Raw genomic sequence first — 25247 nt, 5'->3', positions numbered from 1 at the left:
GAGTGGCTATTTGCTCATCAAGCTGGGGGAGGAGGAGAAAAAGAGGGGGTGAGCTGTTGCGCGATTAAGGCTGTTGAATTGGTGGCAGCGGCGTGTTGCGAAAATAGAAAGCAAAGTTCTTCATTTTTTAAACTCAACAGAGATGGAAGAATTGGCTTTTCTGTGTTACCATATTTTTCATGTTGATGATGCTTTCATTGTTGTTGTGAGATGACTGTGTGATGGGAAGCTGTACCTGTAAGATTGAAAGGGGCCTGTAATTGGAGAGATTGTCCCCCCTTCATCCGAACGAGCTCATTTCTTGCAACGATTGATTCGCATTCATGTACGCAACATACTATGAGGAATAGCCAAGAGAGTTCATATATAGCCAAAATGCATGTTGCTCAAGCATAAACCAGATTGCATTCCCTCATTCTCAACGGGAAATCCAATTGACATCTCTCACCTTGCCCCTACCAATTCTAAGATACCAAAAAAATCGCGGATTCAAAGCCCACACACCAATTTTATTTGTTCCAAAGAAGCCGTTTATCATCTTGTTAAAATCCCCCCTCCCCCGTCATAGACATGCGGCGAAAGAGAGATCAGGGCGCAGCAGCCAACTACCTTACGAAGCCCTAGTCTCAACTTCATCCCCTTCGTACGCGTCCTCTCCGTTTCCTTCCTTGAACCTCTCGAGCTGGTCGGCAATGTACCGGTGCATGTGGCTGTCCGCTTCTTCTTTCTCTCTGAGCCTCTCCGGGTCGTCAGGGTGGACAGAGTTGGTGACGGAGCGAGCATCGTCGTCTCCGTTGACCGATGAATCAAAGTCGCTCCTGGCAGCAATGGAACGAGCTGTCGAAGACCGCCTGATGTGGCGCCGGCCGCCTTGGTGAGGAACTCCCTTGTCGACGTGTCTCTGGAAGATGTCGTCAAAGTAGTGCGCCATACCAACGGACGGCGTCCGAGGCGTCTGCGGCAGACGGCAGTTGACACTGTTGCCCCTTCGAGTTAGCATACGGTAATACATAGAGGAGGGGGAGAGACAAAAAAAAAGTAGAACAAGCAAAGAAAAAGCTCACCCTGTATCATGAATGAGCCGCGCAATGAGGCCAGTCCATCCAGTCTGGTGACTGGCACCAAGACCCCGTCCAGTGTCGCCATCAAAGAACTCGTAGAACCAGAGGTAGTCCTTCCAGTGCTCATCATAGTCGAGGCGATCATCTCCAGCGTTGATGCTACGCCTGCCGTACTCGTCTCGGGCAAAGAGATGCTGCAACCGGTGCTGGATCTCCTCGGAAACTTTGCCCAGATGCATGTAGATGCCGCTCCCGGTGGGACATTCGACCTTGAATTCAGGTCCGTAGAAGAGGTAGAACCGCTGGAGCGATTCAATGAGCAAAAAGTTGACGCAAAGCCAGATTGGCCCTCTCCAGTTGCTGTTGCCGCCAAAAAGTCCAGTATCGGAGTCTCCTGGAACGTAGCCGACCTTGAATTCCTGACCCTTTACCTCCATGGAGTAGGGGTTCTCCTTGTGATATTTGGACAGCGAACGGATACCGTGATCACTGAAGAATTCATCCTCGTCCAGCATCCTCTTCAGGATCTTCTCCAACCTCTCCTTGCTGACGATTGACAAGAGAATACGGTTGCCTTTGCCCCTCTTCCTGATGCTGGCCATGTTCCTCTCGGCCAGGTCACAACGGTTCTGAACAAACCACTCCACTCTCTTTTTGAACGAGGGCAGCTTGTTGATAAGCTCCGGTTCGAGAGTCGCGGTTGCGTAAAGGGGGATGAGGCCGACCAGTGACCGCACAGGAAGCTGCTGGAGCCACGGGCCTCCCCAGGAGATGGCATCATAGTAGAAGCCGTCATCCTCGTTCCAAAGAGACTGTTCATCCTTCTGACCCGCCCGGAAGGTCATGGCATCGCTAATGAAGATGAAATGCTCAAAGAACTTGGAGGCAATATCCTCGTAGATGCGGCGATGCTTGGCCAGCTCAAGAGCAATGTTTAGCATGCACAGACAGTAGAAAGCCATCCAGCCGGTGCTGTCGGCCTGCTCAAGGACGCCTCCCGTGGGCAGCGGCTCAGAGCGGTTGAACAGGCCAATGTTATCGAGTCCCAGGAAGCCACCTTCAAAAACGTTCTTGCCCTCGGCGTCTTTGCGATTCACCCACCAAGTGAAGTTGAGCAGAAGCTTTTGGAACACTCGCTCAAGGAAATCAAGATCCTGACGCCCGTACAGCTTCCTTTCAATCTTGAAGGTTCTGAATGTGGCCCATGCATGGACGGGAGGGTTGACATCACCAAAGTTCCATTCATATCTGTGAGTATCGTTAGCACTGCCAGCCATCATCATGATATCAAACGTAAGGGGTGGAGGAAGATGACTTACGCAGGCAGTTGACCGTTGGGGTGGCAGTACCACTCCCTGGTGAACAGGTCAAGCTGCTTCTTGGCAAAGTCAGGGTCAATCATGGCCAGGGGAATGCAGTGGAAGGCGCTGTCCCAGGCCGCAAAGAACGGGTACTCCCAAGAGTCGGGCATAGACAGGATGTCATCGCAATACATATGCTTCCACTGTGAGTTGCGAATCCCCATCCGTTCTGGGGGCGGAGGAGGGTGGCCGGGATCTCCCTTTGCCCAGTGGTCCCAGACGAAGTAGTAGTGCTGCTTTGTCCACATCATGCCGGAGAAGGCCTGCCGCTGGATGTTGCGCAAATCGTCAGCCAGAGGAAGAGGGCTGATTCTGTAATAGAACTCATCCGCCTCTTCTTTGCGCTTGTCGATAATGTCATCGAATTCTTCCTCATCTAAATACGACTCGTCTCTTCTGGTAAATCGGAAACGAACAACTGCGATTCTTTGTCAGCTTGAAGCAAGCATGGTATGCCCAAGAAGAGGGGGATCACCTACCGGCACATTCACCGGGGTTGACACCGCCGTCTTCGTTGAAATTGTACCAGGCTGCGCATTTGGTGCCCTTCTGGGCAGGATTGATGGCGCCCTTTTCTCCGCCAACGATGTACCTGTGGAAGGCATCCTTGACGTAGGGTTGTTCGTTCGGCTGTTCATAAAGAAGCTCCTTGTTGGTCTCATTTTCGGTGAACATGAGTTGGGGGAGGACATCCTGTCCCGACGTGCCAACACCGGGAGAGGGAGAGAGAAGGAAGTATCTGTCTCCAAGCTTCCAGTGCGTGGATTTAGCCGAGTCTTCAGTATGGGCCGCAATAGAAGGCTTCTTGTCTTCCGGCTCTCGGCCCCAACTCCAGGTGTTTCGAAACCATACATGGGGAATGATGTGGAGGGGGGCCGGGTCGGGGCCCCGGTTCCAGGCAGTCACACGAAAGAGAAGCTCATCTGGATCGTCAGCCTCCTTGGCGGTTTCAATGAAGATGTCCCAGTATCGATCCTCGTCAAACACCCCAGTGTCGAGGAGCTGGTACTCCTTGTCTTGTCTGGTTCTTCGTGCATTCTCCTTCAGGAGGTCCTCGTAGGGGAAAGCCTTCTGGGGATACTTGTAGAGGAATTTCATGTAGGAGTGCTGGATCCAGTCAATATCAGAGGGGCCACTTGCAAGAGGGAGAGTGGGGGCGTCGGCGGTGACATATCAAGACGTACAGTCTGGTCGGGTGAGTTAGCACGTTTCATAGCAAGAGGAGGAGGACGATATTGGCTTACAGGAGTGTTATCAACATGGAAATGGGCCTCCTTGACGCTTTCGCCGTGGTTTCCTTGCGGGTTGGACAGACCAAAGAGACGCTCCTTCAAAAAGGGACTGGCTTATAGATCAGGACCATGTTCTGCCTCGAAAGACCAGGCTTCGGAGTTGGGAATGGCATACTCTTCCTCGTTCCAGAAGGCAAAGGCAATGTTCTGGAATCCATGTGTATCCGAGACACCGGCGATGCCGTCTTCACCCCACCTGAAAGCTCGGGATCGTGCATGGTCGTGTGTAAAGTCTATGGACGCAGGAGATTAGTCTCAGCTCTGAAGTGGCAAGGAAAAGAATGGGATGCAGGAATACGTACGGCTCCAGGCATCTCCGTCGGCACTGTAGTCCTCTCGTACTGTTACAGACAGGCAATTAGCACTCGTATCTCCTTGTCTTGCGTCCGTCTGGGAGCCAATGTACCTGTTGCCCACTGCCTCTCGGCAACATAAGGCCCCCATTTCTTCCAGTACTTGGTTCGCTCCCGGTCCTCCTTCAATCGCCTCTCCTCCTCGGTGAGGTACTCGTGGCCATCGTGAACGACCATTGTGCCGTGTGTTCTGGGATCGAGACCGTTTATGCCGGTGTTCCTGCGGGGGTCAGGAGAAGACAGGCAGGGAGGGGATCAAGGAGAGAGGAACTGGGAAAAGAAGGAGAAGGAGAAAAGGGAGCTGGAGCTCGGATTCTTGTAAGCAAGCGTCGTGCTTCAATTCCAAGCAGCAGCCTATCAGCACCTGAGCTATTTCGTCTGTCCGGGAGCTTGATTTGACCTGGGCCGGGTTCAATGGCTTGACGAGGCGCGAGTCCAACGTGGGGCTGGCGGGATGATGGAGGGGCAAACTGGAGGTGAGGGATGCTGGGATACTGTACTGGGTAGCCCGCGCTACAGTATAGCGGGCAGCTTACAGTGGTTGCACCACCTATCGGGCCTCCTTCTGGGCGGTTCACGGGCTGCAGCGTGTTGGTGCCTAACAACCTGAACTGACGTGATGACGATTCGGGGCTACGTGGAACCGGAAAAGAGTGGGAATGTCCAGCATGGTGTAGTCGTAGTGCACCATAAACCGGATACCTATGGGCTGGACGCTGGCCGATGGAGTTGGATGCAGCGGCAGCACCTCGATTCCATCCGTATAAAACGGGAGAATTCGAGTTGAGTCTCTTGTTCCCACATGGCGGCCATTCATTTGAGACCAAACAAGGCTGCGCGGTCACGGCTACCGCCACGGTACCTGCAAGCGCTGGGACAGACGCCTCAAACGGTGCGAGTCTTGCTGTCACGCACCGGTAACCATGACGTCGCTTCTCAAGCCCTCCCGGAGGAAACGCAGGGGCCAATGGCGGAGCTCCGACTGGAAGCAGGTTGTTGATAAGCAAGCTTTTCTCGCAGCAGCGCTGCATGGCAGTTTTTGCCCAACTGTCTGTCTGTCTGCTTGTCTGTTTTGCATTGCATGAGGGCTCTAGCCGGATCCCATTGCAGTTGAATGCGAGAATTAAAGGCAGGCAGGCAGGCAGTGAGATTCGTGAGGAGAAGAAGCATGGACTTGGACCGCGGTATCTTGCCGTGACGTCAGAAGCCGTGTTACTGGCTCAGGGGAAAACATTGGAGCCGGCCTAACAAAGCAGCAGCAAACATGAGCCAGGCCCTATTACCTTAGCCTTGCCTGGAACAAACAGGCCGGATAACGAACAGCCTTGTGATTGATAGCCCATGACTGAAGCACTAACACTGGACCAGTCAATGGACGAACGCCCGCAGAGAGGCAGTAATAATCAGGCATCGCCGTTATCGTCAAGAAGACGTTGGCCGGAATGTTCAAGACGCAAGTCAGGCACTGCCGTCAGCCACCGAGGCTGAAGCCAGGAGGGATGAGGTAGGGGTGTAAGGGTGAGGTAGGGGTAAGGTATGTATGTACATGTAGGGTTGTAGGGCTCTGTCGGGTACTGTCGCTTGCAGCAAGAAGAATTGGTGACGGCCAGGGTCAGAGCTGAGAAGACAAGGCCCCAGGTAGCTGTATGTACACTATCTAATGCTAAGAACTGGAAGGATGAATCGACAAGTGAACTGAGAGAGCGAATAGCATATGATAGTGGACTCCAGGTCATCTTGTCAAATAGAGTGAGCTCGTATTATCCCATTGCCTCTGCCACCCGCAGGGGTCGCATCAATTGCTCTCGATTGGCCCCTGTCCCAGATCTCCGAGCCACCAAAGAGCCTCCAGGGCCGGCACGGCGCTAATAAGGCCGCTGAACCTGAACCAACAAATCTGGCCAGTTCAGGTTGAGCCTCCCGCTGGACCTCACTCGAACCGAGCTGCAGAGCTTCGCCACAACCATTTTCGCGGCCTTGTTGACGAAATCTGTCAGTATCGGGCGTCATTTGCCTCCAGATCCTCCGACCTGCGTCTGTCACTGCTGTCCAGCCATCATGTTTCACTGAATTGAAGCTCTCGTTTACCGTGAATTTCCCCTCCGTCTTCTACAACTACACCCAGTAGCCTTTCCTTTTCTGTCCTACCTCATTTTAATCCTCCTAATTAAAAGAGACGAAGACGAAGAAAAAGAAGTGACCCATTCCGCGCCCTCGGCTCCCTCTCCATAGAGCACCGTCCACCTTTCTTTGCAACTCCCTTTCTTTGTTCCCTCTCTGCCTTCAGTCTCCCTCTCAACATGACCGACAGGGTGTCACTCCTGCGCAGACTGATACTCGAGTCACCACCGGGGGAATGGGCTATCAACCAGCTCCGCGAGCTGCTCATTGGCGCCCTCAAGCAGGGGCCGATCCCTCAACATGTGGCCTTCGAGATGGACGGCAACAGACGCTACGCCAGAAGTCGCCGCATGGAGACTGTCGAAGGGCACCACCGTGGCTTTGAAGCCCTTGCCAGGGTTTGTTGCCCATACCTCCAGCGCTGTCCTTACTTGGAGCCTCTTGGCGACTAACACGGCCGCTCTAGATCATGGAAGTCTGCTACAAGTGCGGCGTCAAGGTGGTGACTGTCTACGCCTTTAGCATCGAAAACTTCAACAGGCCAAAGTACGAGGTGGAGGGACTCATGCAGCTCGCAAAGGTCAAGCTGGAGCAGCTGACCACCTACGGCGACATTCTCGACCGCTACGGGGCTTGTGTCCGGATCCTCGGCCAGCGTGAGTTGATACGCGATGATGTCCTGGAAGTCATGGACAAGGCCGTGGCGAGGACGAAGCATAACAACAAGTACGCATCGCCCCCTTAAATCAAGGGCCTACAACTGGCCTACAATATCTTGGAGACAAACATGGCTGACCAATTCTGTCCAGGGCTGTCCTCAACATCTGCTTCCCCTACACCTCGAGGGCCGAGATGACGACTGCCATTCGATCGACCGTGCAGGAGTTCCTCTCCCCAACTCCGCCCAAGAACACGCCCTTCTCGCCATCGCGCATCAGGCAAAAGATCCTGTCCAGCCAGCTCGACGGCCGTGAGCCGCTGCCGACAATCCCCGATGAAGCGCTCGACGACGGCGAGTATGACGACAAGGACCCATATGGAGACGAGGACGTTTCCTCTTCTGCTACTCTGCCTCCGGGCTCCCCTGAGCCTCACTTGATGAGGTCGGGATCGTACGGCTCCACGACGCTGCCCAATCCCGACAACATCACCGTCGATACCATCGAGAGACACATATACACTGCCGATGACCCCCCGCTCGACATCTTCGTCCGGACAAGCGGCGTCGAACGACTGAGCGACTTTATGCTCTGGCAATGCCACCAGGACACGCACATCTTCTTCCGCGAGTGCCTCTGGCCAGATTTCGGCCTAAAGGACTTTATATGGGTTCTCCTGGAGTGGCAATGGAGGCAGAAGCAGTCGGACAGGGAGAATCCCGCGAGCAGGTCGAGGAGCAGCAAGGCGCGAAGCATGATGGAGTGATTATGGCGACGATACCCCGTTTCGTTCTATAGAGAGGCATGGCATATTCACACGATATACACTTGTTAGTATCACGCGGCGCTCTTTTTTGGTTCTGAAGGCCTCCCTTTCGATTGTCGCCATGCATTGCCGCCTTAGACTGTAATTTGCATCTTATATCTCTACTCATCGATGCAGCGAGAATTGTAGGCAAGCTCGCACTGAAGAGGCCGTCTACGGCATTCCCACTGCAGCCACTGACACAAGCCCGGCTTCACAATGCACGCCATGTCTCTGCAGCTCGACTGACGCCATAACCGGCCTCTGTGTGGGACTTTTTCTGCCATCTCGGCGCCCAGTTTATCCGACCAGCCAATGGCAGCTCCTCTCTCGGTCCAATGCGCGCTGTGTCATGCGCCGCTAGCTGTCCAGGAACGGCAGACCCGGCGGTACGTACCGCCGTATCTCGCGGCAGGCGGCTGCCACTGCAGTTGTGCTCCTCTCCCCAAACTCAGCACCAGATAAGTCGACGATTTTCTGCTGCTTGATCCCAGCATCACCGACCCTTTGCAACGCCTCACCCGCATGATTTGGCTCTCCAACCGCAGATCCAGAGCAGGATGGCCTAGCCGGTCTCCGATACGAGGCGTCTTTCTACTGTTCGTTCCTGTTTAGCACCGTCCGCCGCCCTCTAGAGAAGGGTAGAGAAAAGTTCGCCAGCGTCCGTCGCCCCTCTACACACAGAATCTCTCCCACATCCATCAGCCGTGCCGTTCCCCCCCCTTCGCCGTGCCAGCAATGAAGTCGGCCAAGGCGCCCGCCGTGGAGGCGCCGTCGCACCGGCGGTCGCAGCCTGTCCGCCAGACGCGCACGAATCCTCCTCGCAGCTCGGCGACGGCTGCCCGCTCCGGGCCCAGAGACTCGCTGGGCGGCCCAGCTGGCGACCAGCCCATTGACATCTTCCCTGCCATCACCCACTTTGCCGACACCATTACCGCCCTGCCCAAAGAGCTCGTCCGCCACTTCACGCTGCTCAAAGAGGTCGACGCCAAGATATTCGCTCCCCAGGAGCAGCTGTTCAAGCTCGTCGCCTCCGCGAGGGCGATCGCCATTCCCGAGGCGCGGACGGGCAATGACGCTTCGAGCACGGCGCCGCCGCAATCCGCGCCCATGAGCGCCCAGACGAGCTCCAACGGGGCTGCCCTCAACCAGCAGAGCCAGGCCGTGGCGTCGACGACCGACGAGGCCAGCGGCGGCGTGTTCGATCCCTCCAACCTCCACCGCCGCCAGCTGTTCCGCCAGACCGCGATCAAGATACAGGAGATGCTCGTGTCGCTGGAAGAGAAGAACCACGTCATCTCCACAGCGAACGAGGCGCTGCAGAGGCAGCTGGCCCGGGTCGAGGACGTGTGGCCCTACCTGGAGAGCGAGTTCAGCGACGAGGCCAAATGGGGGAGCACCACCCACTGGGCCTACCCCGAGAACCGCAACAGCAAGGCGGCGCAGGCGGCCGAGCGATCCAGACGCGATGGCGCGGCGGCCATTTCGGCAGCCGCACAAGCTCTGGCGGAACAGGCGGCCGCCCGGAGCGATGCCAGGAAGCAAGCCGTGCAGGCCAAGCGGAGCCAAAAGACGCATGCGCTCGATTCCGAAGCCGATGACCACGACGGTCGGAACAAGGACGGCACGAACAAGAAATCCAGCTCGAGCAAAGTTCGAAAGACGGCTGAGGGTAACAATGTTGGTTTAGGCATCACCACCGGAGCCTCCTCCAACGGCAACCCGCCACAGAAAAGGCGCAAGGTAGACAAGGAAAAGGACAAGGACAAGGAGAAAGAAAAGGACAAAGAGAAGGACAAGGACAAGGACAAGGAGAAAGCCGCTGCCAGTGGGGGAGAGGCGCCCCCCATGGAGCGTGCCATGAGCCTCGTCTTCGGTAACAATGCGTCCAAAGCGAAGCCTACCGGTAGCCCTCGTGAAACACCGGCCCCAGAGGTGCCGAAGAAACGCAAGGCTCTGCCCACAAGCAGCGGCCAATCCAAGAAGAAGTATGTCCCTGTCTTGTTTCTCTTCCCTAATACATCCCTCTTTCGACCTACCCAAACTACTATGAGGAAGATGCTGACCCCCTTGTGCTTTTCTGCAGGAATGCCCTATCGGCCACCATGTCTCCTTCAGCTGCGTCCTCTCCCGTTTTGGGAACCCTTCCAGAGACCAAGGCACCACCGAGCCGCCCGTCGCCCGCACCGGCAGCGGCACCCACGCCCGCCCCCCGACCGACGACGTCTCGCGCACGACAGAATTCTATACAGTCAAACTCAGAAGCCAGCAAGGCCAGGCCATCCTCGTCAGCAGCCAAAAAGGCGAATGGGAACATGGCCAGCACGCCCGAGATTTCCTCGGCTGCAAGCTGGCCACGCCCCAATCACGACTCCGAGTCTAACAAGGAAACCCCCGTGACGGTCAAGACTGAGCCTTTGCCGAAGGAGGCGGAACGAGTAGACGATAAGCCCACGGCGACTCCAGTTGCTACGGCCACTACCACTACCACCTCGTCCAGTCGCAGGAACAGCAGGGTAGAGGACGCCGATCGCAAGAGTGAGCCGGCCCAGCCTACGCCGCAGACGGGTACGGTCACGACCAAGAGCGGAAGAGCAAGCAAACCATCCACGCCGGCTCTGCCCAGCTTCCAGGACGCGGCTGCTGCCAGGCCTCGGACGACGCGCAATGCAGAGCCGATGGGCAATGGCAAGAAGACGCAGCAAAAGAAGGGCGCCGCGGGGACACAAGCTGTGGCCCAGCTCGCGGATGAAGATGGAAACAGCAGCATGCAGGGCGACGACGGCGACGACGACGCAGACGTTGATCCGGACGAAGCTACATACTGCTACTGCAACAGCATCAGCTACGGCGCCATGGTGGCGTGCGATTCTGATGACTGTGCTCGCGAGTGGTTCCATTTGGCTTGCGTAGGCCTCAAGGTTCCGCCAAGTTCAAAGAGTAAGTTTGTCTCATTCTTCTTCTTTCCCATCAAGTAAAGAACAGACGATGCTAACGACGCCTGATAGCCAAGTGGTACTGCCCCGACTGCAAAGAGCGCCTCAAGGTGGGCAGCAAAAAGAACGGTAGCCGATAGTCGACAGCTGTATCGTTACGGAAGCAGACGCTGGTCAAGCTTGCGGAAGACAAACGCCGGTTTAGTTCTCGAGGCTAGCTTTTCGGCAGGCTGCAAGATGCTGTCTGAGCTCCTCTTTCGATTTTTGATTTCTTCTGTCTTCGGTCTGGGTAGTTGACCGGCGTTTGTTCCAACTTGCTTCATGTTGTTCTCCTACTTCCACCTTCCTTTTTTTTTTTTTCAGTCTTTTTTTCTGTCCTTTGACTCTCCTGTTTTTATAGGAGACTGGCATGCACGATCATGCTCAGCTTCACACGGACCACGGGGCGTTCTTTTGCTTGTTCACATAGGATTCGGCCACACATAATATCAAGCTTTTGTTACGGATTGTATTCACGCCAGCTTCGGATCTATGCAGTTCTTTCTTTCTTTCTCTCTCTCTTGTCTTTTGGTGTATGAGATGACTTTTCGATGGAGGCACGAGGTCTGACAAAGGGAGCGAGATGCATTACCTCATGGCAGGGGCCTGTTGGAAGCATATATGCATATGTCGTTATTGGCGTCGCAATCACGGAATAGGGAGGCACGCTTTGTGGGATCTACGTGGGAAACGGGAGGGGGGGCAGGGCACTGGGCAGAAAGCGATGAGAGCAAATGTGTGATTACGCTGTCGAAGTATGAAGCGGCAGCAGCAGCAACAGCATTGTCTGATAGATGAGATATTTGGCCCAGGGGGATGTCCGTCCCTGCCCAGGGTGGCGGAGGAATATGCGAGCGGTCGGTTTTGGGGTTCTGTTGCCCTTTTACTTGTTGGCTTTTTTTTCCCTTTCTTTTGCCCTCTATCAACTTCCTGCCGGTTGAAGCTGGGCGAAGAAGAAGCAACGGATGATTTGGGATTTTCATTAGGTAACGCGGATGCAGGTTAGGTAGCTTTCGGCAGGATAGCTCAAAGGCAGCTCTGCATGACACGATTCGACCTTTGCTCTCGGGCTTGAGTAGTGACTGGTGGTATCAGTAGAGAGTAAGAGAGAAAGGTTAGGTGGGATACTAATAGAAAGGTGTGGCCCTCAATGGATGGACGTTGTGCTTCTGATGAAGGCGACGTGGAGAGCGGAAAGAAATGGGCGTGCTAGTTGTGAAGGGAAGGGAAATCTGTATTACGTGTCTGGTTTGTTTCGTGGATGGAGTGATTTGATGTGTCCGGGGGGGGGATGTATGAGTATGGGGAATATGGAGTCGATGGAGGTTTCTATGGAGTATGTTTGTATCGTATGTATGATGAGGATGTTGGGAGGTTGAATCCGCGGGGGAACAAATTTGAATATGGAGTTGCAGCATCTCGTATATGTACTACCTACTAGATATACCCCATATGCCAAGGTAGTAGGACGAGTCGTTTGTGTTTCATTACCAAACGAGGCTATAGACTCCCGAGTAATCTGTTACGGAATAGAAGCCGTATGGTGGGTAGCACAGGGGAGTAATACGGTCGACTCTCTTTCCCTCACTTTCTCCTAATACCACGAGTAACAGGAACACGACACATGCCCTCATTAGACACAAAAACACAACCAAAGTGCTGCCAATATACACGGCAATTACGGCACGGCATCATACAGACGACGGAAAAGTCCCATGGGACTGGTTCCTGCGAGGGCGAGGGCGAGGACGGGGAGGGGGCCTGCGGATGTTTTTCTGGAGTCGAGCTGGATCTTTCTCACCAGGGGGCAAAGTTGGCTACTCAGGCGATATGCGCTTCCGCCCCAACATTCTGTGGTGGTTTTCACTTCCGTAACTGAATATCCAGGTCTCCCATCGTCCACGGGGGGCCAAAAAGCAGACTGATGCTGTGCTGTTCACACGCACCCCCTAGCAATTTCTCACCTTTCCATTCTCTTGACTGCTTCCCTGCACCTGTCACCGCTGTAGCAACTCACACAGAAACCCCCCCAAAAGAAAGCAAACATCACGAGCCATAGATTAGAGTGTGTAGAGAGAGGTAAGCTGACCTGTAGACAAGTACTACTAAGGTATCAATGGGCCTCGCTTCAACTCGTACTGCAAACTAAGGGAGGTCCTTTTGGCATTGGATTTCCACTTCTTGTCTTGGAACCTCGTCTGTTAGCGCTCCGCGTGATGCCTTTTGGTTCATCCGATCATTTACATAACGAAAATCCGGGGAAGCAGAATTCTAGGCCCTTCTTTTTTTAGCCTGCCTCGGACTAGTTTGGCAGCAAAGAAAACCCCTTGCTGGTTGCGACTCCTTTTATGTTTCTTTTTTTGCAAAGGGGTGGGAAGAAGAAAGAGCCGCATGGACGGATCCAAGCTAGCGGCAGTATAGTATAGCCCGTTCTTTTAGAGAGGAGATACTAAGAGAAAGAAGTGGTGAGAAGAGAAGAGACAAGGTCTAACAAAGTTGTTTGGAGCTCGGGGGCGGGGTGTGAGAGGGGCACGAGGAGTTGTGGCTGGTGCGCCGTTGGAGATGTGGCTGGATGAAAGCCAAAACCTGGCTTATCGATAAGTGACTAGTGGCGGAAAAAAAAATTATGGCAGAGATTTTGCTGGCGGGAGGCGGAACCAAACCTCCCCAAGACTGATAGATTGATACCCAGCTTTTTTTGTTTTTGACATACACACAATCCACATCAGACAGCCACGATGCGGTATGTTTTATATGGATGGCGAATTGGACTCGAGGAATTTGCCCTTTTCTGACCTGGACAATATAGGATTGAGGACTGCAGCTTCTGTGGCCGGCCGGCCTACCCTTCCAAGGGCATCACCTTTGTCAGAAACGATGGTGAGTGGACGATGTTCCCCCATCACGAACTCACTTACCTTGCTCCGAAACCAATCAAGGAGGCATCGACGGCTAATAATGTTACCTCGCTCTCTAGGCAAAGCATTCCGATTCTGCCGATCAAAATGCAACCGCAACTACAAGATGAAGCGCAACCCGCGCAAGCTCAAGTGGACAAAGGCCTACCGCCGCAACGCGGGCAAGGAGATGACGGTGGACAGCACGCTGCAGTTCGCGGCGCGGCGCAACGAGCCCGTGCGCTACGACCGCGACCTGGCGGCCAAGACGCTGGCGGCCATCAAGCGCGTCAGCGAGATCCGCGCCCGCCGCGAGCGCGTCTTCTACAAGAAGCGCATGGCCGGCAAGCGCGAGCGCGAGCTGGCCGCCGCGCGCAAGCTCGTCGCCGAAAACGAGCACCTGCTGCCGCGGCTGCGGGGCAGCGAGAAGAAGAGGCTGGCGGAGCTGGCGGCGGAGCGCGGCGGGGACGAGGTCGTTGTCGAGGAGGAGGCGGAGATGCTGCTCGCGACGAGGAAGAATGCCGTCAAGGCTTTTGGCGGGGAGCAGAGGAGGGTCAAGGTCCGGGTGGATGGCGGCGTGGAGGAGGAGGTTGTGCGTACGGTTCGGGAAGAGGTGGACGAGGAGGAGGACGACGACGAAGACGAGGACGACGAGGATGTCGACATGGAGGACTGAGCGGGAGCAGCAGCAGCAACGTGGCCGGGCTCATCATGGCTTGGGTCATGACGACGACGACGGCGACGACGACGACGGGTCTGGCCGCCGTTGGGCCGGCCTGGAGAGACTGCTACAAGCACTACATTGCTGGAGTCTGGTGGGTGATTGGTCATACAGGAAGCAGCACTACCTTTGCCTACTACTCATGGGTCCAGCGACTCGTCAGCGTTGGGTTTGGTTCGTTTCGGCGTTTACAGGATTTATACATAGTAATTGAAAATAAAAAGTTCCTGGGTCACCATTTGGGTTGCAGTGCCTTTTTTTTCTTCTTTTGCTACCTACTATTAGTCGTACACTCTCTCGATCTGGGTTGTTCCCTTGCAGGTGGCGCCAGGGGGCAATGGTATGATGTGATTTTGTGTGGGCGTAAGTGAAAGAATGAATGTACGAGGACGAATGTACCGGTACAAAGCATGTAAAGTCAGTAGTAGGTACGAAACGCAGAGAGTTGGGAAAAAAGGAGCCTCCTCCAGTTGCAGCATCGTGAAAAGAGACGGCCGATGGGCGTGACAGTCTCGGCCATGGGGACACCAGCGAGCGTCTCATCCGCATCGTCGATCCGGGGGCGTCTTGAAGATGGAAAAAAAAAAGCAACGAAGAACTGCCGCATGCCAGTGGGATGAAGCAAGGGATGAGCTCTGCTGTGTAAGGAGGGAAGTTGCAAAAGGTGATGAGAGGCTGTTTCGGTCTGTAAGAGGCTGCTCTGTAGGTAGACGTGATAAGGGACGGGCAGAAGCAGGGCGAGATGCATCGGATCGGAACATGTGTTGGGCAGTGCTTGGTCCGCCCATGTCGCCAGACCAGGCAGTGGTTGTGCGAACTTTTGTTTCGCCTGCTGAGTGAATTGGTACTTCATTTGGTGTGACCGTGTTCGGCATCAGTTCCGTGGACTTGCATCTCCGAGGATGAAGCAGTATCAAAGGCTGGTCAGTTGGTAGGGCAGTGGGAAGGATGCCAGACAACCCCCCCCAGAATAGGAGCAGTTACCATTTTTGGCAATGCAGCGGCCAAAGGGAGATGGAATAGAGACAAAAATCAAGGTTAAATTCTAGCACGGCATTTGGAGGCTGCTGAGTGGCCGTGTTTTAACCATGTATCTGATAAGGGAGACGGAAAAATACATAGGTCGCGGGTGTGGTTTGGGATCTGATAAAGAGATTTGATTGAGCCGTGGGTTGTGTAGATGGATGGGGGTGGTTTCGCTGCAGGCGATCTGGATGACGTCTGTAAGTCGACGCCACGTCTCGGTTGCTGTCTGTCTCTGCCTTATATTCGCATTCCTGTCCAGTTTGGAAATGAGACTGGTCACTTCACCGTTGGCCTCAATGACGAACGGTCTTGTGCTGCAGCAGCAATTGCCCCAATGACTCCATTCAATCGGTACTCCCTTCAGGCATTTTGATTACATACTGGGAGCGAGGTCAGCGTCCGACTTCGCAGCGTTCGAGCGGGCGAGGGGCGTGTGATTAGCAGCAGAGATGGCACTAAGGCACGGAGTACGGGGTACAGACGGATTCCATGCCATGCCAGAAGGGACAAAAAAAAAAAAAAAAGGGAAGAATCCATCATCTGGATCTGGGCCCATCGGCGCCGGCTGGCCTCGGTTCACAGCCTCGAGCAGGTCATGCAGCGTGCTAGGGAGCACAGCAGCAACCCCGTGTCCTCGCAGCTTCGCTCGTCTGTCGGCACTGCGGCTGCTGCGTTGGCCGGGGCCTGCGATTGGCGTTGCCAGCAGTCATCAGTGTTCCACCCACGTTGACTGCTTCACGTACGTACAAGCACGATTACATGTAATACGGGGAAGGGATCCTGCAATGCTGATGCTGATGCCGCCGGTGCTGTTAACGCCGGCAGCGGCACGATGCCGTCCGTATCCGATGGCCGAGTCTGGTGCTGGTGCTGGTGCTGGTGCTGGTGCTGGTGCTGCTAACACCGAGTATCATCACGACACGGAGACAACGGCGTGCAATAAGCTGTTAGGCAATGGTCAGAGGAATGTGTCTGCGCCTGGACGGTAGGGAGACCCAGCACCGGAATTTCGTACACCAGAACCGCAGCACTTCGGACTCGTGACCAGCTCGATGACGGAGCGAGCGAGGCCGGAGGGCTCCGTGTAACGAGACGAACAGGAGCAGATGCTGAGAGGAGAACACTAACAGGAATACACCAGAAGAGCGAGGCATCCGAGACTAAGGCACGGAGGACGGCGATGAAGAATTGCCTCGACAACTGCCTCCAACATGACTCCTTTGTTCACCTCTTTCTCTCACTTCTGGTCCCTTGGTTACGGCGGCGTGCCCGATCCGATGCCATTGACCAATCCCAGGCGCGAATCGGACCCCCAGCACGGGGAAGCTTGTCTCGCCGCTGGCTTGTCGCATCGATGCATCGTCAGATGAGCACACCAGGACAGGACAGGACAGGACAAGACAGGGCAAAATATGTAACCCTTCGCCAGCTCCGCGTACTCTGTCCCGGTGCTCCGTACCTGTACCTGAGAGAGCGATCCGTCAATCCCCATTCAAGGGGTGGCGTGTCAACCAGGAGCCCGGCTGCTGCGCATCTTTTGGCATCGTACAGGACGGAGCACCAGCTCTTTCCCGGCAGTGTGGGCAAGCGAGATGGCTGGATGGAAGGGGCTTGGCCGCACCAACGAGATGGATCACGAGGACAAGTTTTTTCTCTCAAGGTTAACGTTGAGTCTCTGGAGTGACCAGGGGACCAAGAGGCAGAAGCAACCTTGAGGGCGAGTGATTATGTAAAAATAACTGAACGAAGCTAACGGAGAGAGAAGCTTTGGCAGATGCTGAGTTTCCATTACGGCACTCGAACCAGCGCAGCGTCACACCAACCGCACCTCCCGAGCCCGGAGCGATTCTTATTACTACTACTAGCTCGACTTTGTATTTGTCTTGTTTTTTATGGGACATGACGTGGGGAGTGCTCACTGCGAGTGCTGCGAGTTGGCAGAGGTTGAAGCCACAGCCAGCGGGAGGAATTGAGTGCTGATGAGTTGCCCGGCATGGAACAGGAACTGTGAGAGCATTTCATCAACAGATGACATGAATGCTGACGGCTTTGATGTTGCTCATTGTTCGTATGGATAAGTACATGACACTGTGACGCTGATTTATTATACTGCTTCACAGCTTCATCAACAGATGCTTCCTCATTCTTGCGTCTCCCTTGCCCAAGATTGCATCAGTCCATCAACCCACCCCCTCGCCTCACCTCGAGGAACCGACTCGTCAATTTCATTTCATTTCATTTTGCCTTCAATCTGCACCAACTTCCCCAAGCCAAAAAAAGCGGCACTTGCTCCCAGCGTCCTGCTCACCTGACGGCCGCCAGCATCCAGTCACCGGTTTTCATTACACAATCCAGACGTGCTGTGAGCTAATGGCGAGCGCCGCGTGCCAGCACGTTCCCGCCCTGGAGCGCCAGTCGACAGTGCAGCCCTGGAGCTACCCCCCCTGCCAGGCGGCTCCAGCTCTGACCTTACAGTGCTTGAGAAGTGCCTGAGCGGCAGCCCTCCAGACGGGCCCCTCGTCACAAACGGCCAGCCACTGTCGTCCAGGCGGGATCAGTGGCGCAAGAGCAGCATCTCCGGCCGCCGCGATGCCGCAAATCCTGGGGTGCCTTTGCGTAAGAGCTCGGGTGGGAATAAGGACGGACGGGTCACTCCGCAGGTGCTTTTGCATTCGATTTGCATGACATTTACTGTGGGTGAGAAAGTACGGGTACCGCAAGGAGCAGCGCCGCTGGGGCTCTTGCAGGTGCATTGGCCGCGGGGCAGAAGCTGTCAAGTTCAAGTTCTGCCAACAAACGGGCAAAAGTACAGGTACGAGAAGAGGGCACAACTGAACTTCCAAGTTACCAATACCTTAAGCTCGAAGCATCAACAATTCCAGTCTGGGGACACAGGCGCAACTCCAGCTCGTCAAGCACAGAAATGGGGTGCCTGATTGGGCTTTGCAGCTGCCGTCGTCTAGGCACCTCAGCACGATCTTCCCATTCTCCTACTCGCACACCCTCCGCTTTCCCCCCTTCGGCCCCTGAGCGCCAGAAGCAACAAGGACGCGACCGGGAGAAATTTAGACCCAAAAGGGTTCCGAGAGCTGCGAAGCCTTCTTTGCTAGGCCCACACCCCCCCTGTCCGACTCGGACGACATTCGACTTACACATAAAAATCCCCCAGAACCACCTCGACGCCGCCACCAGACAGGTCCTCTTCTCTTCGTCCTCGTAAAAGCGCCCTTTCACCCTCTTTTGAGCCTATTCATTGTTCTTTTCGTGTGAGAGAGAAAAGCCCCAGCCGTCTGCATCATCTTACGTACTGCGTTCTGTGCCCTTTTCGCTGCCAGTGCCCTCAGCAAGCCCGCTTCGTCCTCCGTCTCCCCGCCCCGAATTCAGATTCCGTTTGTGTTTGGTGGCTTGCTGCGACGATAAAACCATATTTCGACGAGAGAGAAGCGATACGCCTACAGTTTTCACTGTCTTCAGCCGTTATATCGAACGAAAAGGCATAGCTGAGAGTGGACGGATCCTCCCCCCCCAACAAACAAATCGTCCATCGCCGCCATCGCCGCTCTTCGAGAAGGCGGCCCCAAAACCTTCGCCTCTCCACTTGCAAAAGCCCTTACATACAGACTCCCGCTAGCTTCGGCGCCACACCCAGACTAAAACATTGACCTTCCACGGGCCCAGTACAAATCCCACGACCTAAGCCCTCGTCTCCGAATCTCGTGCAAAAACAACGACTATTAATAAATGGCCGCCCCCCGCTGCTCTGAGCGTCGTCCTTCGGTGCTCGAGTCGTCTGCGTCCAAGGGCTCCAACATGGCGCGCCCCATCTCTCCCCAGTCCGAGACGTCGCGAGGCTCCTTCTCGTCGGTGCGCGAAAACGACGACGGCCTCGCCCAGACCTTCACCCGCTCCAAGATCTCGTCCTACGCAGACGTGCCCGAGGAGGTCTTTGACGAGTCGCCCACGCTCGAGCTGAACCAGCCCACCTTCCGCCCGCCCGTGACGCAGCCCAACAGCAGGCTCCATGGCTTCTGGTACCCGGCCGACGGCTTCAAGGGATGGAGGGAGATTCCGCTCAAGGGAAGGACGGCCAGTCGCAGCTTTGAGAATCTGCACAGGCTGGGCATGACCTGGGAGTCTCCGGCGCCTGTGGTTCAAAAGCCAAAGGAAGCCTATCCGGCCAGCCAGTCCCCCTTGGAGAGGCTGCCGAGCGAGGTTCTGGGTAAGTTGATTGGAAACCTTGCTTGAGAGATCCAAGTGTCGACACAAGTTACAAGGCGTGGTCGCTAACGATGTCCACCACAGGCTCCATCATCGACATGCTTTTCGTCGAGCTGCCCCCCAATGGACTGACCACTCGCAATGCCGACCTCATGTCCCTGTTGACGACCTCCCGATCTCTTCATGCCGCTACGCTCAACACTCTCTACCGGCACGTCACCATCCCTCACTCGCGGATCTTCCGCAAGTTCCTCGCCACTATCTCGGCGTACCCGTCCCTGGCGACCATCGTGCGCCGCCTCGACTTCAGCCACTTCAACCCGTCCATGTTCTTTAGCACCGCCAGCGAGAGGGCTCAGGCTCGCAACCTGACGTCCGAGACGCTCGTCCAATGCCTCCAGCTGATGCCATACCTTCAGGAATTCCTGGCTCAGGAGTACATCGACGACGATCTCAGCGCCGACGTGCTGCGCCAGCTCTTCTTCAACTCCCCCGAACTCCGCGGCCTTGACTTTTGCGGCTGCTCTTCCGCCTCGTTCAAGAACTCCTTCGTCAGCATTCTGGGGGATGAGTGGCCCCAGCAGCTCTCCATCACCAGGCTGTCTTTCCACAAGTGCCTCAGCCTGCCATCTGCCGTTTTCGAAAAGATTCTTCCTCGGCTGCCTCAGCTGACTCACTTGGATGTTATGGGGACGCGCATCACCGACGAGGCCCTTCTCTCCATCCCCGCGTCTGCGAGACTGACTCATCTGAACCTCGCCAAGTGCAAGGATCTCTCTGCGACGGCTGTTTTGGATTTCATCTCAACCCATCCGGCGGCGCAATCATTGGTTTTCCTTAGTTTGGCAACCGATGCAAGCACCCACCTGTTGTTGGGCAAATATGATGTGAACCAGCTGCTGCCCAAGCTGCCGAGCACGCTCCGCTCGCTGAGCCTTCGGGGTTGCCGAATGGAGGCGGCACACTTGCCAGAGATCATCCGGCTCTCGCAGACCCTCGAGGAGCTCGCTCTTGGCCGTGGGCTGAGCATGACTGACATTCGCTCCATCTTCTTCCAGGGCCAGGAAGCCCTCCCTCACAACCTGAAATACATTGATCTTTCAGACATTGATACCGTCATCGGAAGCGCCAGCGACTTGCTGGCCCCCGCCTCGGCGCCGCTTCGGGTGATCGAAATCGCCGAGCGGTCGTACGAGCGCGCGGCCAAGTCGAACAAGAGCCTTGAAAAGGTCGGCTGGACCGCCAAGGAGTTTGGGAGCCGCTACTGGCTTGTCCGCAAGAACGAGGACGGCACCACGCAAGACAACGGAAGCCGAGTGTGGAAGATGGGCGCCGACAGCTGGGGAATGAGAAAGGTCCCCGTGGCTGTCGCCGAAGTCGGCGGCATGTACGGCTCCTACATGTTTGGACGACGCATCTAATGGCCCGCACTCCTCCTTCTTTCTTCTTCTTCCTTTCTTCTTCTCTGGCTTTATATTCCCAACTCTACTTGTCCTTTTTCTTACGTGGATTGGAACTCGGTTCTGTTGTTTTGCCCATGGGCTGTATCCTGCGAGGCGCAATGCGTACAGGTCTTACTTTCGGACGGTGTTGGAGGCTAAGATATCCAAAAGCAAATTTGCTCAGCGTTCTGTTCATCGAGGGAGAAAAAGATACAAAAAAAGGATATGGGCGTTCGGTTGCAATGATTTTGGGCAGGGGTAACGAGGGAACCAAGGCATCATCACGGCGCTGTTGACTTTTAGAAGGGGGTGCCTGTTTCTGGGTTCGAACGTCTCTCTCGCCCCTACGATGATTCAATGCTTTTTACAGATACCTCAGTGTGAGTTAGCAGTACAGGCAGCTATAAAATTGAATTATTGGTATGAAGCAGTTTACAGTATTTTGTCGGTGAACTTCCCCTTATGCAAGGTGACGGAGGCGTTACCGTCCTCTCTGGCCTAATCAGGAAGTCAAAGGGTGGCGATGACGGCACTTGGAGATGACATAATCCATCATTACATTCTCGGCCTCAATGACGACGACTTGACTTGTACTCGTATGTACTTCGATATGAGGCTTAGTGTCCGGACACGGCACGGAGGTGCGTAAAAAAAAAGCATTGAAGTGTAATTGCCAAGCTTTGCCCATAATGAAGTTCGACTTATCTATAAGGTACCTTAGGTATGCAGAGTTGAGATGCCAGCTTATACTTCGTGCTTTACTCGCTCGGTACGGCTCTTAGTTTTGGCGCCGATGACGCCCCAAAGCACCGCAGCTGAGCGCCAAAAGAGCGGTTTGAGGCGGTGCACGTGACTGGATGCAGGTACGTAGCGCGTTACGGAACAACTTGAACTCGCGGCTCCGCCAGTCTTGCGCTTGTATCCCCGTACCCTCTCTTAAGCCATTCGCTCCGCCAGGGAGTTCCCTCTCTTTCATACACCTTCTTCTAGTCTTGCTTGATCCTCGAGCAGAGTCTCTCTCGGTGCTGCCCCCGAACTCGCACCATCATGGCTCCGCGAAAGGACACGCCGTTCCGCTCGGCGGAGATGAGCATGGTGCAGCTTTACGTGTCGAACGAGATTGGTCGGGAGGTTGTGACTGCGCTCGGAGAGCTTGGGCTGTGCCAGTTTCGCGATGTACGTATATATACCCTCATTACTCGTCGTCGCCCGTGGACGATGATGACGCCGACGACGATGATGACGAAGGAAGACACTTTATCGTCGAGGCTATGCTAACTTCCGTTTCTTTTCTCTTCTGCGAAACAGCTCAATGAGGATGTCAGCGCCTTCCAGCGAACCTTTACTCAGGAGATTCGACGCCTGGATAATGTCGAGCGGCAACTGCGTACGTCACCAACGAGGCGATCCTCTCCATCAGCTCGTCCACTCGTTTTCCCACCCGCCGCGACGCGGTATTCGAACTAACGCAGCAGTTTCTTTCTAGGTTACTTTTATGCTCAGATGGAAAAGGCGGGGATTCCTTTGCGGAAGCTGGATCTGGACGCCGAGAAGCTTGCGTCTCCGTCGACGTCGGAGATTGACGAGCTCGCCGAGCGGGCCCAGAAGCTGGAGCAGCGCATCTCCGCCCTCAACGACAGCTACGAGACGCTGAAGAAGCGCGAGGGCGACCTCACCGAGTGGCGCTGGGTCCTGCGGGAGGCCGGCAGCTTCTTTGACCGCGCCCACGGCAACGTCGACGAGATCCGCGCGTCGACCGACGAGCAGGACGATGCGCCCCTGCTGTCCGACATGGAGCAGGCCAACTCCGCCCCGGACGTCGAGCGCTCGTTCTCCGGCATGAACATCGGCTTCGTCGCCGGTGTCATCAATAGGGACCGTGTCGCCGCTTTCGAGCGTATCCTCTGGAGAACCCTGCGCGGAAACCTGTACATGAACCAGTCTGAGATTCCCGAGCCCTTGATCGACCCGACCAACAACGAGGCCATCCAGAAGAATGTCTTTGTCATCTTCGCCCACGGCAAGGAGATCCTCAGCAAGATCCGCAAGATCTCCGAGTCCATGGGTGCCGACGTCTACAACGTCGACGAGAACAGCGATCTCCGCCGCGAGCAGATCCACGAGGTCAACAACCGCCTCGAGGACGTCCAGAACGTCTTGCGCAACACCCAGGCCACGCTCGAGGCCGAGCTCACCCAGATCTCCCAGTCGCTGGCCCCCTGGACGGTGCTCATTGCCAAGGAAAAGGCCGTCTACAGCACGCTCAACATGCTCTCGTACGACTCGGCTCGCCGGACGCTCATCGCCGAGGCATGGTGTCCCACCAACGACATGCCTCTGATCCGGTCGACGCTCCAGGACGTCACCAACCGAGCTGGCCTGTCCGTGCCCTCCATCGTCAACGAGATCAAGACCAACAAGAAGCCGCCCACCTACCTCAAGACCAACAAGTTCACCGAGGGCTTCCAGACCATCGTCAACGCCTACGGCACCGCCACCTACCAGGAAGTCAACCCTGCCCTGCCCGTCATCGTTACCTTCCCGTTCCTCTTCGCCGTCATGTTTGGTGACTTGGGCCACGCCATCATCATGCTCACTGCCGCCTTGGCCATGATCTACTGGGAAAAGTCGCTGAAGAAGGTGTCCTTTGAACTGTTTGCCATGATCTTCTACGGTCGCTACATCGCCCTGGTCATGGCTGTCTTCTCCGTCTTCACCGGTCTCATGTACAACGACATCTTTTCCAAGTCCATGACTCTCTGGCAGAGCGCATGGGAGTACGAGAAGCCCGAGCACTGGACCGAGGGCGATGCGCTCGAGGCCCACTTGAACCCCAACGGCTACCGCTACCCCTTTGGCCTCGACTGGGCCTGGCACGGCACCGAAAACAACCTGCTCTTCACCAACAGCTACAAGATGAAGATGAGCATCATCCTTGGTTGGGCCCACATGACGTACTCGCTGTGCTTCTCGTACATCAACGCCAGGCACTTCAAGAAGCCCATTGACATTTGGGGCAACTTCATCCCGGGCATGATCTTCTTCCAGTCCATCTTTGGCTATCTTGTCATTTGCATTGTTTACAAGTGGTCGGTTGACTGGCAGGCTGAGGGTAGGAACCCTCCCGGCCTCTTGAACATGCTGATCTACATGTTCCTTCAGCCCGGAAAGCTGGATGAGCGGTTGTACGCCGGGCAAGAGTACGTCCAGTCGATCCTGCTGCTGCTCGCTTTTGTCCAAGTGCCCATTCTTCTATTCCTCAAGCCGTTCTACCTCCGCTGGGAGAACAGCAAGACCCGCGCCAGGGGCTACCGAGGCATCGGCGAGACATCCCGGGTTAGTGCCTTGGACGGCGACGACGAGAGCGACGCGCTGGCCAATGGTCACGGCGACAGCTTTGACGAGGACGGCGGCGTGGCGATGATTTCTCAGAACATTGATGACGAGCACGAGGAGTTTGAATTTAGCGAAGTCATGATTCACCAAATCATTCACACCATTGGTAGGTCATTCCCAAGAAAGGGTCTCTTGAGTATGAGGATGCTGACGCTTACATGTCTGTAGAATTCTGTTTGAACTGCGTTTCTCACACGGCATCCTACCTGCGTCTGTGGGCCCTGTCGCTTGCTCACCAGCAGCTCAGCGTTGTGCTCTGGGACATGACCATCGGACCCTGCCTTGCAAGAGGAGGCGTGCTTGGTGTTTTCATGATTGTCGTCGGCTTCTACTTGTGGTTCTTCCTCAGTAAGTTTTGTCCAGGCCGACACGTAGGTGATTGATCAAGAGTGCTAACAAGGCGTCAGCAATTGCCATTCTGGTGTGTATGGAGGGCACAAGTGCTATGTTGCATTCGCTGCGTCTGGCGTGGGTCGAGTCGTTTTCCAAGTTTGCCGAGTTCGCAGGCTGGCCGTTTGCGCCGTTTTCCTTTGCCACTCTGATAGAAGAGTCGGAGGAGTTGAAGAATTACCTGGAATAAAGGGGGGAAGGGGGGGCGTGCGAGGGTGTAATTCTGTGGCATTAGTTTCTGTTTCCTTGTCTCTTATTTGTTCTTTTACTTGTCATCTCGTCTTTCTCCTGTTGAGTCTTGTGCTTGTCGATCCAATGTAGTAGACTTAGTGAGCTTACCTACTTGTAGCTCTCGCTTCCCCTCCACCCCCCTTTTTTGTCTGTATGATTATAGGCTGCATCACTACTTGAAAGGAGATGGAAATAATGAATGGCTGATGTACTCTCTTACTACTGTGACAATTTTCATCGTGATATTCCTCATTGATACCTCGTAGTTGAAGTAATTCGTTGTTCGTATACCACTCTGT

General features: G+C 55.2%; 8 protein-coding genes across 8 annotated transcripts; 6 read left to right on the top strand and 2 right to left on the bottom strand.

Moving 5' to 3' along the window:
* Positions 1-610: 610 nt before the first annotated feature.
* On the bottom strand, positions 611-4244 carry BBK36DRAFT_1176198 (family 63 glycoside hydrolase; the record flags this gene model as incomplete). Its single annotated transcript, XM_024896003.1, has 8 exons — positions 611-977; positions 1065-2309; positions 2381-2840; positions 2902-3529; positions 3667-3763; positions 3830-3947; positions 4017-4047; positions 4146-4244. The coding sequence occupies 8 exons, from the start codon at positions 4242-4244 to the stop codon at positions 611-613; spliced, it is 3045 nt and encodes a 1014-aa protein (XP_024754299.1).
* A 2123-nt stretch (positions 4245-6367) lies between these two features.
* BBK36DRAFT_1176194 (Undecaprenyl diphosphate synthase) lies at positions 6368-7624 on the top strand (the record flags this gene model as incomplete). The annotated part of the gene is made up of 3 exons (XM_024896002.1): positions 6368-6586; positions 6655-6914; positions 6998-7624. 3 exons carry the CDS (start codon positions 6368-6370, stop codon positions 7611-7613), a joined length of 1095 nt encoding a protein of 364 aa, XP_024754298.1. The 3' UTR covers positions 7614-7624.
* A 766-nt stretch (positions 7625-8390) lies between these two features.
* Positions 8391-10728, top strand: BBK36DRAFT_1108274 (hypothetical protein; the record flags this gene model as incomplete). The annotated part of the gene is made up of 4 exons (XM_024889345.1): positions 8391-9395; positions 9459-9640; positions 9739-10592; positions 10661-10728. The coding sequence occupies 4 exons, from the start codon at positions 8391-8393 to the stop codon at positions 10726-10728; spliced, it is 2109 nt and encodes a 702-aa protein (XP_024754297.1).
* A 2617-nt stretch (positions 10729-13345) lies between these two features.
* Positions 13346-14415, top strand: BBK36DRAFT_1134127 (hypothetical protein). The gene is given in 4 exon segments (XM_024892204.1): positions 13346-13370; positions 13437-13507; positions 13605-14255; positions 14270-14415. The coding sequence occupies 3 exon segments, from the start codon at positions 13366-13368 to the stop codon at positions 14198-14200; spliced, it is 672 nt and encodes a 223-aa protein (XP_024754296.1). The 5' UTR covers positions 13346-13365; the 3' UTR covers positions 14201-14255; positions 14270-14415.
* BBK36DRAFT_1155756 (hypothetical protein) lies at positions 14236-16435 on the top strand (the record flags this gene model as incomplete). Its single annotated transcript, XM_024893862.1, has 2 exons — positions 14236-14419; positions 16413-16435. 2 exons carry the CDS (start codon positions 14236-14238, stop codon positions 16433-16435), a joined length of 207 nt encoding a protein of 68 aa, XP_024754295.1.
* Positions 16436-17517: 1082 nt separating this feature from the next.
* On the bottom strand, positions 17518-18697 carry BBK36DRAFT_1137618 (hypothetical protein; the record flags this gene model as incomplete). The annotated part of the gene is made up of 5 exons (XM_024893182.1): positions 17518-17579; positions 17745-17872; positions 17964-18041; positions 18424-18517; positions 18580-18697. The coding sequence occupies 5 exons, from the start codon at positions 18695-18697 to the stop codon at positions 17518-17520; spliced, it is 480 nt and encodes a 159-aa protein (XP_024754294.1).
* Positions 18698-19081: 384 nt separating this feature from the next.
* On the top strand, positions 19082-20910 carry BBK36DRAFT_45939 (RNI-like protein; the record flags this gene model as incomplete). Its single annotated transcript, XM_024898100.1, has 2 exons — positions 19082-19490; positions 19574-20910. 2 exons carry the CDS (start codon positions 19082-19084, stop codon positions 20908-20910), a joined length of 1746 nt encoding a protein of 581 aa, XP_024754293.1.
* A 1068-nt stretch (positions 20911-21978) lies between these two features.
* BBK36DRAFT_1165456 (V0/A0 complex, 116-kDa subunit of ATPase) lies at positions 21979-24907 on the top strand (the record flags this gene model as incomplete). The annotated part of the gene is made up of 5 exons (XM_024894780.1): positions 21979-22107; positions 22240-22318; positions 22418-24433; positions 24496-24675; positions 24735-24907. The coding sequence occupies 5 exons, from the start codon at positions 21979-21981 to the stop codon at positions 24905-24907; spliced, it is 2577 nt and encodes an 858-aa protein (XP_024754292.1).
* Positions 24908-25247: the final 340 nt, after the last annotated feature.

This window comes from Trichoderma citrinoviride (assembly GCF_003025115.1).
Source record: "Trichoderma citrinoviride strain TUCIM 6016 unplaced genomic scaffold BBK36scaffold_1, whole genome shotgun sequence".
Lineage (NCBI taxonomy): Eukaryota > Fungi > Ascomycota > Sordariomycetes > Hypocreales > Hypocreaceae > Trichoderma > Trichoderma citrinoviride.
Note: the sequence above shows the minus strand (reverse complement) of the source record. Positions and strands in the feature narration are given on the sequence as shown.